The 16926-nt window shown below is 38.6% G+C and overlaps 2 protein-coding genes across 6 annotated transcripts in view; one reads left to right on the forward strand and one right to left on the reverse strand.

Moving 5' to 3' along the window:
* LOC102695231 (carboxyl-terminal PDZ ligand of neuronal nitric oxide synthase protein) overlaps positions 1-4191 on the reverse strand; it is an 85953-nt gene extending 81762 nt beyond the window's left edge. For 3 of the 5 annotated variants that reach the window (XR_001480769.2, XR_011183444.1, XM_015366925.2), the window contains exons 1-2: positions 3365-4191; positions 1106-1177 (exon numbers count right to left, since the gene is read on the reverse strand). Coding sequence is in view for 3 of the 5 variants with exons in the window: in XM_015366925.2 (XP_015222411.1) it covers positions 1106-1177; positions 3365-3469 (177 nt within the window). In the remaining 2 variants the exon portion in view is untranslated. The remainder of the gene's footprint in view (positions 1-1105; positions 1178-3364) is intronic. The other 2 variants (XM_015366924.2, XM_015366923.2) reach the window with 2 other exon arrangements.
* Positions 4192-6657: 2466 nt separating this feature from the next.
* Positions 6658-16926, forward strand: part of ttll11 (tubulin tyrosine ligase-like family, member 11) — a 58493-nt gene continuing 48224 nt past the window's right edge. Inside the window, exons 1-3 of the mRNA XM_015367009.2 lie at positions 6658-8039; positions 14168-14267; positions 16353-16486. Of these exons, the coding sequence (XP_015222495.2) occupies positions 7515-8039; positions 14168-14267; positions 16353-16486 (759 nt within the window). The 5' untranslated portion in view covers positions 6658-7514. The remainder of the gene's footprint in view (positions 8040-14167; positions 14268-16352; positions 16487-16926) is intronic.

Below are 16926 nucleotides of genomic sequence, written 5' to 3' on the forward strand. Positions count from 1 at the left end.
CAGTTAATACCCCAGCCAACAACACTGATTAAATCACAAACATTATGCTAATACACTCAAACATTACTATGATGAAAAGCACTTCAAGTCAAAAATGCTAAAGGGTAACACTATTTCATACAAAGTGAAAAATGAGCAAATTTATTCAGCTAAACCCAAAACTTTTCTTATTCAGCTACAATGAGAATACTTTGAATTGACCTTGTTTCTTATACAGTACCTTTGCATTGCATATAAATAGTTTTAAGTTTATTTCCCTATCTTTATTTGAGAAGTACAGGAATATTAAGTTATACTTTAGATATAATCCTTTTTTAGTACATGCTAACTAATATACATAAGTTGTTTCACATTAAATTGGAGAAACATCTCCAGAAAGGGTAGTCAATCTCCTATAAATTACAATCGTAAAAAAAGTGTATTATTTACTTATTTTTAATACACGGAAAAGCAAATATCTACGCAAAAAGAAAAGAAAAAGAAAAGAAATGTAGGATATTTTTTTCCCATAGTAATATACATATAGCAGGATTTACCAGGATTTACAAGAGATTACAGGCATATTGTTTGCACCCCAGTTTTTAATATTGAGTGATCTGATGTTTCGGTGAACTTTCAAACGCAGATGTGTATCCTAGGCAAAAACTTTGAAAAATAAGGAAACAAATTAAAATCCACAAATCTGAAATAAATTAAAGTAAAAGTGCAACATTTCTTTCATACTTTATAAAGTCAGTAACTCACAGGGGTTAATGTTAGCTGTTAAACACACCTGTGTGACTGATTTAGAATTAAACTAATCCCTTATAACAAGGTGGACTAGTCCATCAACTCCAAACACCTCACGTCTGTGGTCACAAACTGCATAGACAACATATTGCAAGAACAGCCATACTTCGTGAAGACTATGCCATTGCCTGAAGACTATAGGCAAAGAATGGAGTATATGAGAAGAATATTCAATGAAAATAACTTTCTGCTCATGCTGGTTGGATACAGGGGTCTATATACAGTACCACTCCTATTGTACATGTACAAACACAGTAGAATTAAACCAAACTACTGGACGAATGCAGAGTAAAATTATCATTAGTCAAAGACTCACCCTTATCCTCCTCATGGCAGCTACGATTTCCACACGACTGTTGGGTCTCGGTACATCCAAACTCCCCACATACTGCAAACAGGACAACACATGGATTATTGCACAGAACACACATTTTACTTTTAAATAATATGCTTGCTCTCCTAGAATGCATGATAACAATCGTTACAGAAAATGGTGACTAACTTTCCTCTAAAGGAGTACTGCTGACAAGATGAACATTGGCACAGTCCCTTAAGGGTAAATACAGCAAATAAGGTGCTTTATGAAAGGGATTAGGTGAATTTAGCAATTCATTCACTGGTGGTGATCTCCTTGTCATGAGACTACTTCCATTTTCTTTCTTTCTGCTAAACAGCACCCTCATCCTTTCATTTTCTAACCTCTTTATCCAATACATCCACAGCCCGTCCCAGTGGGCACCAGGCAGGATACACCCTGGATGGGATGCAAGTCCACTGCAGGGCACACACTCATTCAAAGCTGATTTTCCATCCATCCATCCATCCATCCATCCATTTTCTAACCACTTCGTCCAATTCAGGATCATGGGGGAAGCGAAGACTATCCCAGCAAGCAAGAGACAGGGTACACCCTGGACAGTACACCAGTCCTTCACAGGTCACAGACAAAGACACAAACACACACACACACCTGGGCTAATTGTCCCAAAAGCCAAATATCTTACCAGTATTTCTTTCTCTGTGGGCAGTAACTGGAGCCCTAAATGAAACCCAAACAAACACGGCGAGAATATACAAAATTCACGCAGATAAATCCACAGGAGTGAAACCCACCCAGGACCCCCAGAACTGCAAGGCAGCAATGCTAACCACTGCCCCCATTGTGCCACCCCCCAACCTAGTTGATGTTTGTTTTAATTAGAACTCACTTATGTCTATCTTTTGAAAAAATGTTTAAGTGTGAGCTACTATTTTTGTTTCCGTGGTTAGTGGTGGCGGTAGCCACCTGACCCTGTCAACATCCCGGCTGAAGCCGTCTTGGGATTCACTGCAGAGCGCTTGCTCCACTTTTCCTCTGCCACAGATCTTAGTAACGTTCCAACCAAGGAACTGCAGAACAGCCCCACTACTGTCTCCTGAACAGGTTGTTTTTAATGTGGAAATGTCACTAGTCTAGCGAAACTATTTAACAATGTGAGCAAAAGTAAAGAAAATTACATACTTATAAAAGTGGAAGAGCGGTATAAACCCCCTTATTGCTGCTTAGTGAGGGGAGGTTGGGTATTTTACTAGTTTAATTGTGCTGTATAAAAAAGCTGTATATCCCACATATAAGTACTGTAAATGCTTGCGAGCTGTAATATCTAGGGACAAGTCTACAAAATTATACAAATTCTCGTATCAAGAAATGTAGATACAAGTTACAACACAAAATTCCTAATCTGAGTCGATTACCCACACCTTTACATACATTTCGAAGTATTTTTTTTTTTAGGAATGTCACTCTTGTAACGAGATAACATCCAAAACCCAGATGTCAGAAAAAGGCTGCTGATCATAGTTTTTAATATAAAGAAGTCAACGTTGGGCAACATCAAATGCTGCTTTTTCAGAAAACACCAACATTACGGTGTTTACGTATGGGACCAAAACCAGTCCAATCTTCAAATCGAGAGGCTGTATCTTTAGAATTATTTTACAAAAATAAGCATATCACTGAAAACGAAGTATTAAAGCCAAAAGACTGCACCCCTTTCTCAGAAGTCTAAATTTCAGTGCTGTTTGGCAGAGAGCTTGTACGGGCTACAGCAACAAAATTTAGTTTCACCTCTTTGACATTGAACGGCGAGGAAGAATATGTCGATTTTCTACTTGAATTCCAAAATGTATAATGCTGCTTTTCTACCACCTTTAATCAGGGGGAATATTTTAACGGTTATTTTAAAAATAGTACCACTGGCACTTGTTGTGGAGAATTGTATTCAGATGCGCACCTGTTAAGTTTTTAAAACAAATACCTGAGGATGTCTCCGTTCTTGGATTGCAATATTAAAACAGGACACGAGCAAACGCATAAACCAGATGTCGGAACACCCTCAGATAAGTAAAAGCACAGACACACCACAAACATGTGAAACTCAAGTCAGACGGGCATGAAAGAAACCGTGACCGCGGATCGTTGTCTACGGACCAGTGAGAAATCGCGCCTTCAAATAAAATGCGGCCACGCCAGCATACAGCACTGCTCGTGTCTTTACCATTCACATCCAAAAGTTGTGAAAGGAAATCATCTCACCTTTGCCTGGAAATTAATCCCATGTTGATACGCCTCCTCGTTGTGCAATGGGACCCTGGAATCCGCGACATCATCAACCAGGTTGTATCTGTTCCGTACTGGCATTGCAGCTGGGATCTTCACAGTTGTTTACGCCGACGACTGTAACACAGTATTCCAAACCAAATATTAGGAGGAAAATCCCCTCCTGTCTAAAAGATTCAAGGTGTAAGACTGAGAAAGAGCCCAGGCGTGGTTTCCCATTCCGAACACAATGCAGGAGGTTCGAGCACAACACGTTATAACCGAACGACAAAAAGATTGGTTTGGGCGCCTTTTATCCCCGCAGTATCAAGAGTCCTTTGTACTGCTGTTGCTGGTACAGTAGGTGTTGCTCTGCAACGTCCACGTTGTATTTCTAACTATGGTGCCGCGGATTCAAAATAACAGAGTAGAACATCTGCTTTTTTTAGCCAGAAAAAAAAAAAGATTCCCCCTCCCCTTCGGTTGTCCTAGCTTGCCATCACCTCCTGCCTGGTAGCAATGCAATGTGTTTTTGAATGTGATCGCGCAGATCATTAGTGCCGGAGTCTCTCCTAGAGCTTCTCCCGATTGGAGCAAAGTTACATCACATGATGGAAAAGACAGAAAACCTCAGTGAAGTCTATTCAAAGGTCTCCGGTAGCCTATTCATTTCCAACAGGTTATTGTACAATTCCCAGTAGGCGTGTACTACTAGAAGTAGATCACTATCAGACTTCATAAATCAAGTCCCCTTTTCTCCCTCTAAGGGACAGAAATGATACTAGCATACACTGCTTTTTGCCTGCTGCTAACACATTTGAACTGCTCAATGTCTTTTATCGGTAACCACGCTTTCAATTTCACCTTACAATCTTGTAACCGCTTCATAAAACTGCTTTCATGCGTCATAAAAGATAGCTGTGAACGCGTGGTTGTTATAAAGTGCAGGTTGTTAACAAGTATCAATACTTAACCATTTTCTTGCATCCAGTTGTAATGGGAAAACATCGGGACTGTTCATTATTGTTGTAGTTGGCCGGAAAATTTAATGTGATAACTCGAGGATTCTTTTTTTTTCTTCGTAAAAGCAGTGCTTTTATATCAATATCAAAAGGCTACAAATAATGAATTTGAAATTCACTCCATTTCAGCTGATGATTGTTCGCTGCCTGCTTCTCGAAAACTACGATAACGAGCGTGCAGTAGTTTTAGAAAAAGGTTTCTTTAGTCAAATTCACATGGAACAACAAATTTAATTTTGTGAAGTGCCTGTATGCTTTCTGTTGCACAATCTGTTTTTCCACTTACGTGGTTTTCTGAAGAAGATTCTGTCATGGAGATGACGGCAGAAAAACGCGAATCATAAACCTAAATCTCACCTTAATTCCTATCTCGCTTGTGGTGTTTTCCACATCATAACGAAAACGTCTATTATATTGGCGTAACTCTGTGTTGTGTTGAACGATTACACTTCAACTTTATGCTATGACCTGTCAGACCAGGGGTACGAACATTCCGCTAGAGTAAAAAGTTGTAAAAAATATTTTTTATTTATTAATTTATTTTTTCTTGAGGAAGTTTGTTTCCAACCTAACAGTTTTAAATGAATGCAAAGAAACACGCCTTAGGCGAATATCATATCAGTTTATCACATCTCTGACACGGTTTTATTCTTGTCTTAAGGCAGTATACATGATAAAGAGCTCCACCTGTAGGTGAAATTGCAGTTGCAGTTGCAGTAGGTTACCGTTCTGTAGTTAACACTATACACGATGTTCAATGAAAACTGCTCCATTTTCAGATATTTAAAAAATATCGTAATGAGAGAACCGAAGGGGCGTTGAGGGCGCACTGCGTTTTGTGGAACAGTGAGCAGAAAGATAATAGCACTATAAAATAATACCTCAGGGCTAAATAATCAGATATGAGAGGCAGTTAAGGAACCTACTATACAATATACAGTATCTATATACTGTAAATACAGGGTTTTCTTTTATAGTCTGGTGAACATAAGCATTTAAAACCCCATATGGAGCTCCAACTAAAGTTCACCTAAGCTGTCCTAAATAGTAGTGTGATCATTCCTGACGTCAATTCCTAAATATTAAAAACAAAAATATAATTACGTATAAATACTATTCGTAAGATCCTCCTCCTTCGCAGCTACCCTGCTCCAGTCCTCGCTTTTCCTGGGGGTCCCCGGTTTATCATCTTTCGGCCAGAGGGTTAGCCCTTAGACTTAACCACATTTTCTGACTGGAATTTTGGGGTGTTGATATTCCTCATGAAATTTACTTCTAAGAACAACTGAATGGGAAACTGTATTTCGGAAAGGTGTTACTTTATGTCTCCAAACCCTAACGCTATTATAAAGTGTAGATAGAAAGACTTTCATCATTCAGCTTTATTGGGGGTGGGAATGCTGTCGTGACTGTGCACGGATTGTGGTCACTGGAGTTCACTGGCTCGGTGATGAACATAAGTAACAGTATGTTACCTGATCTGAAGTAATTTGATTTTGTACCTGTAGGGTATCTGAATCACGTTCTGTAAAGACGCATTACAGGCAAATCTGCGGCGATTGATGAACAAGAAGCTTTATTCACTATCACCCAATAGCTTATTGATGCTATTGCAGAAATCACCGAGTTTGAAGATTGAGAAGGATATATGCAAAATCTTCCGGGAAAGCACAGAAAATGTATTTGTTTAATAATAACTTACACGATAATTTAATGTCTTACTGTTATTCAAATAGTACATCCATATAAAAGGGGTGGATTAATAAAAGAAAGTGACACAGTACATTTCAAGTATGTGAAAAGCAGAAAAGAAAGACAAAGGTGAAATAATACCCTGAATTACTTACGCTTTAAATTGAAAGCATGAATATTTGTCAGAGGCAGAAACTGCTGATAGGAATGATTGGTATTACCGATACCTGGGCAAAAATGGAAGTTGAGAATGAATCTAATAGGAATGTTGTTAAATTCCCAACAAATACTGTGCGAATCTGACCTCCCTGAGCCGGCTTTTCATCACCTCTACAACAGACCTGGAGTGGGTTCACGCTGGGGTTAATGAGAAACACATCCTCGATTAAACCATAGGCATGGTGCATACGCCATCTGCTGTCGACGGCTGTACATGCACAACCGTCCATTCTTTCGGTCATTTATTAAAACCTCTTCTTTCATGGTCACCCTAATTGTTTTTTATTGAAAAATAACTTTAAATAAAAAAACGTAAAAAATAAAATACAGCTCTGCGTTCTTCAGAAAGTTAAAATACTGTCCTTAAAACAAGCAATAGTGGTGTAATATGAATATTTGATGGACAGTATTTTTGGTCCAAATACATTTAATCAAATGTTTAGATCAGTGTCTCCGAGTTTGAAGAACCGTCTTCCCTCTGAAATTGGTCCTGCCTTTCAATCCAGTTGAACTCTTGTCACTTGCGGAATAGTAATCGCCTTCCTTCGCCTGCCTCACACCAGTTAGACAGTCTGTACCTCCGAGGCTTCCGTCCGGTTGCGTTGTCAACGGGACCAAAACACAACTCGAACAATATGTTTCTCACAGCAGTAGGATCAGCTGGGTTGTGCTGGGACTTGCACGGGTCTTAAAGAGCCGAAACAGAAATCTTCCGATTCAACCAACCATGATCAAAAATAGGAAAAAAGAACATAAGCAGCTGTTATAATCCGCATACGGTTACGAATTTAGTAAGTAGTTTGACAGCGCATTAACTGACCTACAAAGTGCTTTGCCGGGAGCTGTTGTAAATATGAGATTGCACTTCATGAGCAGAACAGTGAGTTAGTCTGCATCACTGACTATGCATGATGAGTACTTTTAAATGCAAAATGGCTTGAGTTTAGAATTTTAATGGTGGAAGAAACTGGCATATCCGAGGCTTGTATGTTTTTTGGGGGGAATACGTTGTAATGCACAAATGTTCGCACTGTACAAGTAGTTGAGTTTAGACAACAAAAAGGAAGACAGTCTGTAAATGGTGGCCGTATGCATTTGAAAATTTCAAAAGTAGATCGCTCTTTTGGGTCGACATTGTAGTTCAATCCAAAACACTTGGAACAGACCGTTGCTCCAGTAGATCCGTCACATAATCATCACTGTTCACCTCAAGAATGAGCGATCATTATGTTAAAGTCAGAGTGCAGCTGGAGCAGATGAGAGTGGCCGGCTTGGAGACCGAGCCAGAGGCAGCTTCTTTGCTGGCATCTTCGCCGGGATCTGTCGATTTAGTTAGCGGTGGGAGGAGGGATGCCGCTAGGAGCGCCGTTAGGACTAGAGCCAGGAGTAAAAGCAGGGGCAAACGGTCTGAACTCGACAGGAATACCGCAGGTGCCGACAATAAAGAGGACACCCCGGAGCCGGAGTATCCGCCGGGGCCAATGGACGGCACTGCGGGCCAGCTGCAGCACTCCCGCAGCCCCAAAGACGCGGTGTTGCAGATTAAAGGCACCGGCAAGATCCCGCAAGGGAAAGCCGAAGCGAACGGCAAAACGGAGAAAGAGGGCAAAACCCAGCAAGGGAAAGACGATGGCAACAAACTCCCCAAAAAGAGGAAGATGGTCACCGTGGATACCTCTAAAGCGAAGACCTCTCTTGAAGCGCTAAAAGTCAGCATCAAGCAGCTCAAGTGGAAAGAGGTATGCTATTGCAGAGACGATGCAACCTTTTTTTGGGGGGGAAGAGTTTTTACCGATTCTGTACGGTACTGATGACTGTGAATTCACCGGTGCCACCCCGCCCGTCATGGTGTGTCATGGCTGACAACGCTTATACCCCCCTTCACATGGGAGTTCCCACCCAAAGAGAGAACCCTTTAACGTGCGGTGGGAAGTGATTTAGGAAGTTATCAGAGGGAAGGTTAAATAAGTAAGAAGTGCTGTTTTAAATGAAAATGCTTCTCACAGTGGGGCTTATCAGAGTACTTATCGTTTACTTCTTAGAATCTCATAAAAGCGTTATCTTTACGGATAGTGTTTGCACTTGAGTGTGTGCTGTGTATGTCGCCTTAAAAGGAGAAAATGGAAGTTAGTTTAATAACAAGTGGTTTAGGTCTGTGGCCTGTACTATAAAATCATTAAGGTAATAAATAAAACTAGGTTTTAGTCTCAGAAGACAGTGTTAGAAGGAGAAAGTAATTAGAACTTTCTATTATACCCTATAATCTTTTTCTAGCCTCTTTTTATGTTATTAAACATAAATTGCCATATATAATATATTTAAGAGAGCTGGTGCTTTTAGAAATGCATTACATGTCATATGACATGGAGCATAGACATACAATTCATATCACGTGAGTCTCCAGCTCAGGACCCTGAATCAGGAGTCTAATTCCATTTTCTAAGTTGGACATTCTTGTAATGTGTTCACAGTGGTAACAGATCGCCATGGGTCATGCTGAAGGTTCAGTAGTCTTTCTGTGGCTCAGATTGCAGAGAATTAAGTTATTATCATGACGTGGTCACGCTAAAGATTACAAATAATAAGAGGCTATTCAGCACATATTGAAACTTTCAATTGCCAGCATATTCATAGCTCGAGGAACAATGTTAGTTTGGAACTCCATCACCACTGTCTATTGACAATTGACAGATACTAAAAAGCAAAAGACTGACATAGATACACATACTATAGTCATTGTCCTTAATAAAGAAGCAGCACAGCATTTATCATGAAACTTGAAACTACATGATGCATGGCGAATAGATTTGGTTACATTGGCTCAGTCTTAAAACCTATCTTAAATTGATTGCTGCACATAATAATTTATAAAGTAGTTCTTTGCCTTTTTGAGTTTGGCTGAGGGGCCATTTCATAAAGCAAAAAAAAAACAACAAACAGTATAACTACACTAGATCGGTCATGAACTTTAAATTAGTCCTGCTATAGGGTAGTGTTACTTTTGGATTGGTGTAAAACACTTTTTAAGATACTTTAGGAATGTAAGTCTTGCTATTGAACCTTGTATATGGTATATACAGTATTCGTATTAAAGAAAACCTTTTTCAAGGCTGTGCAGCCAGTGTGACAAGGCAACACAAGGAAAATGATGATTCATAAAGTAGAAATATCTTGATTATTTTTTTTAATTCATCTACAGAAATTGCTCTCTCATTGAATAATTGATATTTAACCTTTGACATCTCCAGTTATGAGTGTGGTTAAAAATTAATGGTATTGCAGAGAACTGAAATGTCTGAAGCATCAAGTGACCTCAAAATGGAGACCGATATTTCTTCACAAAGTATCTGTAACATAAACCTTTTTAGGGTGCTCTGGATCCGGTTTCTTAATTCTTAGAGTTAAGGTGATCTATTCTATTTTTATAACCTACAAGGAAAAAAAGTGAGTACACCATCTTTAAAGTCGTTGTCCCACTGGTATATTTTCTTTCGTTGTCTCTAAGTGCTGTTGCCTTTATGGATAAGCCTACTCTCTTAAATGCAGTTTCAAAACTGGTTTTAATGAAGACATTGGGAGTTTTTTTCTGCACATTCCAATTCTTCGTTTCATATCAATGCCTCTTGACAGAAGTTTTTTTTCCAAACTTTACAGGTTCTGATTAGCTCAAAACCGTAAAACCGTAACAAAGATGGAAATACAGTGTTACATTATTGGAGGACATTAATTGAGAACAAATATTGCAGCTTTAATTTTTTAAATACTTATCGCATTAAGACCTAACAGATATCCTCTCTGTTAAGTAGCAAGAGTACAAAGTGAAGGAAATGTGGAATGTGACTTCACAGAAATATCTGTGCTTCTCATAATATAAAATATACCATGCATAGAACTGAGACTAATGTCAGAACAAATATTAGTGCTATACCATTCAAATCCTGTGCTTACCCCCACCAAAACATCACATCAATGACATAATACTGATTTTGAAATATACATCAGAAAAGGCTTAAAAGGTTTACTAAAGTTGCATACCTATAATATCTGTTGATGCTTTAAAGATGCAAGTTTTATATTTAGGAAAACAATACCTGTTCATGTATTAATTCTTGTCTTTTCAAATGCAGTTTAGAAATCAGGCTGGGAAACCTTAAAACAGCCCCTGCTCTTCAAAGCAATTTAGTAATCAAGTATGTTTTTCGCTGGAGATGATTATACAAAAGATTTTGATTTAAAAAAACAAATTGACAAATAATTCTAAGTAATGTTCACTGAACCAGTTTATTTTTGGCCTGCTGCCAGGCTGGGAAAAACTTTTTTTTCTTTAAGGGCTCTGAATTTTCATTCTATACACATCGCCACCCACACTGAGAACAGCCGGCTAAAAATCTAAGCAATCCTGTGTATTCTTTCCTTCAAAGGAAATATAAATGCCAATAGAATTGTATCATACTACACTTTTTTATGCAGTTCATGTTTAAGTTTTAACTGCAGTAGAAAAGGGTTATGCCCATCTGTTCGCTGACTGTTGGCATATGTTGTCTTCACAAAAGGAAATGGTTAAGCATAATCTGGAGATAATCCAGTGTTTTGGCCTGACAGTTGAGGGTAAGGAGGACAATTAGCATGTGTGAAAATAAAGAAGTCACGCACCGTAATGGGTTTATTTCACTTCTTTTGTTTGTATTGCAAACTAGCTTTTCTTCACTTGGATAAGAAAAAAGGAATTTTTTTTTTTTAGTCATGCCTCACGCAGAATGTGATTTACTAAGAGATGATGTAGCAGTTAACAGTGGTCTCATACTACTCTTGGGTCATGGGTTCAATTCCAGACGGGAGATTCCTTCTGTACGAATTTCCTGCCTGCCTTTTCCCAGGATTCTCCAGTTTCCTCCCACCTTGCAAATACATCCTGGCTAGATTAATTGGTGTCCCTAAATTATTCCGTGTGTTGAGTGTGTGCAATGGCCTGGCACCCTGTTGAGGCTATAGTCGCAACCTGAACCTTATACTTCTGTTTTAGACCCCTGATCTCCACTCTTTCCTTTACCAGGAATAACTTACATTTAGATTCTGGATAGATGAATGGGTTCCTCCTGCAGAGTACTGAAGTCACGATGTAAAGATATTTCTTCCGAATAACAAAAACAGACAAAATCTCTGTCAAGAAACAAGTAGAAAAGCAGAAAATGAACCTACAGTATATTGTGGACTGGCATTTGATGTTATAGTTTATCGTTTAGGGAGTATAACATATTCAGACTTGTATTCTCCACTACTGTAAAATGTGGAGATTTCTTCAAGAAAAGATCCTAACATCACTTAGCCACTGGTGATAAAGCTGAATGAACCAAAAAGCCTTTTCCCCATACAGTACTGTAGGTAACCTTTCATATGCTCTTAAAGAAAAAGCCATATTAAAAAGACATGCCATGTTATGCAAAATGCCCCAAGTATACCAAACTAAAACTGAGTGTCTGTTAGAAGACCAAGGGCATAGTCAATTCACTGCTTAATAGCACACTCTACACAGAATATATAACAAACCTTATTGAACAGGACAAGATACTTGAGGGCAAATCCACTTTTACATTGAGAACTGGAAAAGTACCCATTTATACAGCAGGGACTTTTTGCTGGAGCGATCTGAGTGAAGTACCTTGCTCAAGGGTACCACAGGAGCATCCTATTGTGTAGGATTAGAATCTACTGTACACCCTTACAGTTAACAGTCCAGAGTCTTAAAAATTCTTACATGCGTCTCTCTTATTTATGTAGGTGACACCTTTGCCAGAGGCAACCTCCAGTTACAAAATACAGAATTGAAAGCAAATTATAAAAAAAAACTGTAGTCTAGAAACGTACATTTTGAAGAGTTGTTTCAACAAAGCATTTTGAATACGTTATAATTCAAGGGCGTACACAGTTAGTCAAACTTGTATGTCAAATGATATGAGGGAATACAATTTAATTGTATAAGAATTCTTAATGTAGTAAAATGTGAAATTAAAAGTGGAGATCTTCTCTTTCATTGATGTTTAGCCAAGTGTGAATTAACTCTATTAGCATGGGCAGAGTAATTACAGGATTAGCAGGAAGGTTGTAGGATTTACCGATGCTGTTTGAACAGGATCAGTTAGAAAAAGGGCAGATAAAAGGCTATCTTAATGTGCCTCAGTATTGGCTTCAGTTGTAGGGGTACATGGGTGAACAGGACGACAGGCCTGAATATAGGATAGTGAAGTGAAGGAGGTGAAGATTGAATAGGCACAGGAGACAAGATTGTGAAGATCAGTACATAAATAGGGCGGTGGCTCTGTGGCTAAGGATCTGCGCCTGTGGCTGGAAGGTTGCCGGTTCAAATCCCACGGCTGGCAAAAAAATCCTACTCCGCTGGGCCCCTGAGCAAGGCCCTTAACCCCAACTGCTCCAGGGGTGCCGTATAAATGGCTGACCCTGCGCTCTGACCCCAAGCTTCTCTCACTGTCTGTGTGTCTCATGGAGAGCAAGTTGGGGTATGTGAAAAGACAAATTCCTCATGCAAGAAATTGTATATGGCCAATAAAGTGATCTTATCTTATGTTATAAATGAGAAAATTTATAAGCAGAGACAGGGGATTAAACATTGGAGTGCCGAGGTCTGAAAAAATGCTATGTAAGATTAAGGATCTTTGATCGAGTGTTGTCAGTGGCAAGAAGCCAGTGAAGAGTTGTTGTCATCAAAGCATGATTACTGTGGTAATATGATGTGCATGACTATACCAGACCTGAACACAGAGAATGTCTGGTTGCATTCACAAAGAGATGAAGAGGAGAATGAATGCAGCCCCTCAGAGCTCCCAGCTGCAGTTGTTCAGATGCCAATATTGTAAACAACCTTATAAAATACTTTATACTTGACAAAGTACCCCCTGCAACTGTACACTTGTGCAAAAGCCAATTATGAGTCTTCCTAGATCTCTTTATTTAATGTATAAGATCATATTTATTTAGGTTTTTTTTGTGAGAAGATCTGTCTCTGTGTTTGAGTGCTTGTGCTTTTTGAAAGGTCAGGCTTCAAAGTCAATCTTGAAGTCGGCATTATTGCCAGGAGCGTTGTTTTTCCTCTGACAGGACCAGAGCAAATCATTGAGAATGCTTAGACGGAAGAAGGGGTTTATGAAATAAGGTGGGTAAGATATGAGAATTCTCCAAAAGCAATTAGATGCCCTTTTCATGATATGCTGTATCCCTGATGGTGAGGAGTGTTTGTAAGTATACGGAAATGTGAGCCTGTGTGTTATCTTGGTTCTTCCACTCCCATCATCCTGCCTCTTTAATTGTAACCTTGTTTGTTCATGTGAAAAGAGAATATGTTACACGCATTATGTTCAAAACCACTTTACGTAGAAATAGTTTTGCCATTGAGTCACTTTAAAGAGAAGCACCATTTTCCCAAATGATTTCTAAATTGCTCCATTTTTGTCTCTTTAAGGGGCACAATTGTACAGAGTTTAGATTGTTAAAGACAGCTGTTTCACTTATTAAAAGCACAATGGTGATCTAAGTTGAAAACACTGACCTCATAAGTTATTTTATTTTTGTGGAACATTCTTAGAACTTTTTGTAAGCAAAATCACGGGTCTGCACTAGACCTTAAACCTTACTGCTTTATTTTTGGGGGTAATATTCATCAGTTGTCAGAAAATAGGACCATTGATTATTTTCTTTACGAATGGCAGCAATAAGGCATAATACAATATTGAGGCTATTTACGTTAAAATATCTTGCAAAAAGATGGCTTTTCAGCTCCATAACTTTATTACAGGTGGCATTCTTTTTTGAAAAATAGTTTGTCTTGCAAAAATGCACTTTGTTCTTTTCTCAGTTTCCCCTGGGTCGTCGTGTGGCCTGCGATATATATTGGCATGGGGTATCCTTTCATGACAATGAAAACGTCTTCTCAGGCCTGGTCAACAAATTCCCAGGTAAGAACATAAAACCTTGTAAAAGGCCTTGTAAAAACATAAAAGAGTATAAGAAAAGGTAGCAAACAGGAAGAGGCCATTCAACCCATTTAGTCCATCTGGTACTTAGTAGTTAGTTATTAACTCAAAAGAAGCCATGGTATGGGTATATGACTGGGAAGCTTGTTCCATACTCCTACAGCCCTTTGAGTAAAGAAGTGCATCTTGTACTCAGTTTTAAATGCACTTCAACATAGTGCCAGTTCCAGCAAAACTCTTACACTGATCAGGGTATATAAACTAATTTGATAAAGGCAGTTAAATCTTGCTTATGTGTTTTTACTTGTCTTCAGAAGTTGAATCGTTGTCCAGTGTGTGCAAAACACACGGAAGAAAATGTGTATTTTAGGACACATAAATCTCAGGGTTCCAAGACATTGACATGTTGGTGCTGAAGGGATAAGATAAATAAACAGGAAAAAGAATAAAAAAGTCACAGGGTTATGACTTTAAATTCAGTTAAAAGAAAGTATGCCGTGGTGCCTCAGAAGTACTTTATTTTGTTTTGTTTTGGATTAGAAAAAAACCGTTAAGTCAGCAAAGTACCTTACGAGAATCTATAAGTGCTTTGCATTTTTAAGCAGACCAGTTGTCGGCACCAATAAAGATCTTGCCCTTGAAATGGAAGAAGGGCCCTGCTTAGGGGGATAGAAAAAACTGGTTTATGAAGTCACAGTGATGTGGAAAAAAAAATCCTCTTGGAATTTTACAGATTGCTGCTGTGTTTTGCCTCAGACAAATAATGTGAAGCTTCCTAAGACCTTTATTTTTAGATCTTAAGACACCATGCTGGCCTTAAATTGTTCTTCTGTTTTAACAAGTTAAATAACTGTTTTCCCCCATAGTTTTAAAAAGGTATAGCTTACATTCCATTCTTCAGTTTGGAAAGCTAAAGACGTCATGCTTTTTCTTCTACAACAAAGAACTAAAGTTTTATAGGACATTATGTCACATTAACACATTAACAGCTAAAATATAGTGCATCCTCATGTATGTGTCTTTCGTGGTGGATGCTGATGATCTTTGTGTACTTTGCTTAGAAAATAATATGAATACTCTGTGCTTTTCTGTATTTTTTCTAGTAGCAAATATGTTGGATACAGTTATATATAAATTATATGTAACATAAAAGTATATATAATACATCTATATAAGACAGAAATAATGTAGCTAAGACCCATAACAGAACTAAAATGTCCCTATTTGTTTGTTTGTTTGTTTGTTTGTTTGTTCTGGTGCATCATGTACACAATGTGTGTCGTCCCACAAAAGGTTGTGATTTATACTAACGGTGGAGGAGTACTGTGATAATAATTGAAAATTGGGTTGTTTTGTTAGTGGGCACCTTGCAATGTGTCAGGACAAAAGTATTGTCGTCCTTCGTTTGTTTGTAACAGTTTGTTAAATAATAAATAACTTTTGGAGTATATCACGTGCATCCAGTTGACCCTATTTTTAAATTGCATTTTCTTTCCACAGTAGCTTCACGACAGTTATGTTACTTTGTTCTCGGCTTCCATCCAGTTTATTTTGTCTATAAATTAGTATCTATTAAACTATACCCAAGCAACAGCAGTATCTTTTCAAACAATCTGAAGATTGATCCTCTGAAGCAGTAGGGGTTTGGGGTGAATTAGATCGATCCATTTGTCAGTGCTGATAAGCCAGGTGGTGGGCACTCCTGTTCCTGCAGGCCCTGTGTGTCTGCAGATGTTCAGTCCAACCAATCAGCTCATTATTGCCTTAATTGGACCATCATAGCAGCTTCTTTTAACTCTTCAGGAGCAGATGCTTTGAAGAGAGCTAGAAAACCCAGACACACTAAACCTAAAGACGGATTGTCCAACTCTTATGTAAACTGACATATACATAAACAGCTACTGTGGCACCCTGTATTTGAAAAAAAAATTAAATATTATCACACTAAGCTTGTCGGTTATGACTTGGCTATTTTTACACCCTCAGTCTTCCTAGGAAGTGACAGTAACGATTCCAGGTGATATAACTGCATTTTTGGTCCTTTTTTTATTTTAAATGGATCTCTAGGTATGATAGAGATGCTCCGCAAGATAAACCTGAGCCGAGCAGTGCGTACGATGCAGGAGCTGTTTCCCGAGGAGTACAACTTCTACCCTCGCTCGTGGATCTTGCCAGAAGAGTTTCAGCTTTTTGCAGCTCAGGTAGAGTGTTTGGATTTTTTGTCGGCTAGACGGAGGCCCGTGTTAGAAAAGAAAACAGAACTGGAAACGGGGGGGGGTAAAATCTTCCTAGCCCTGTTGTCAGTGGTTTGTGTTTTTCACATTTTTTTAATGCTAAAGCTTACAAAAGCCATAAAAAATGAACTGATGTGACAGACACCAACCATGTTATTAAATGAGGCTTTGTGCTTGGCTCCTAATTGTAATTCACTATGGCACTCGATCATATCAATAGATAACCTTTACAGTTTCCATCTGTCACCACAAATGACCTTTAAATAAAGACGAGACCTTTCTGAGGGACTTGAGTTTTTCAGCTGAAGACAACAGATCAAAGCAATGACACAGCAAAGTCTGATTTAACTGGAAATTCAGAGATCTTGAGTAGTCTGCTTTCAGCTTTATTAATGTCTCACATTTGT

Source organism: Lepisosteus oculatus, chromosome 24, assembly GCF_040954835.1.
Source record: "Lepisosteus oculatus isolate fLepOcu1 chromosome 24, fLepOcu1.hap2, whole genome shotgun sequence".
NCBI lineage: Eukaryota > Metazoa > Chordata > Actinopteri > Semionotiformes > Lepisosteidae > Lepisosteus > Lepisosteus oculatus.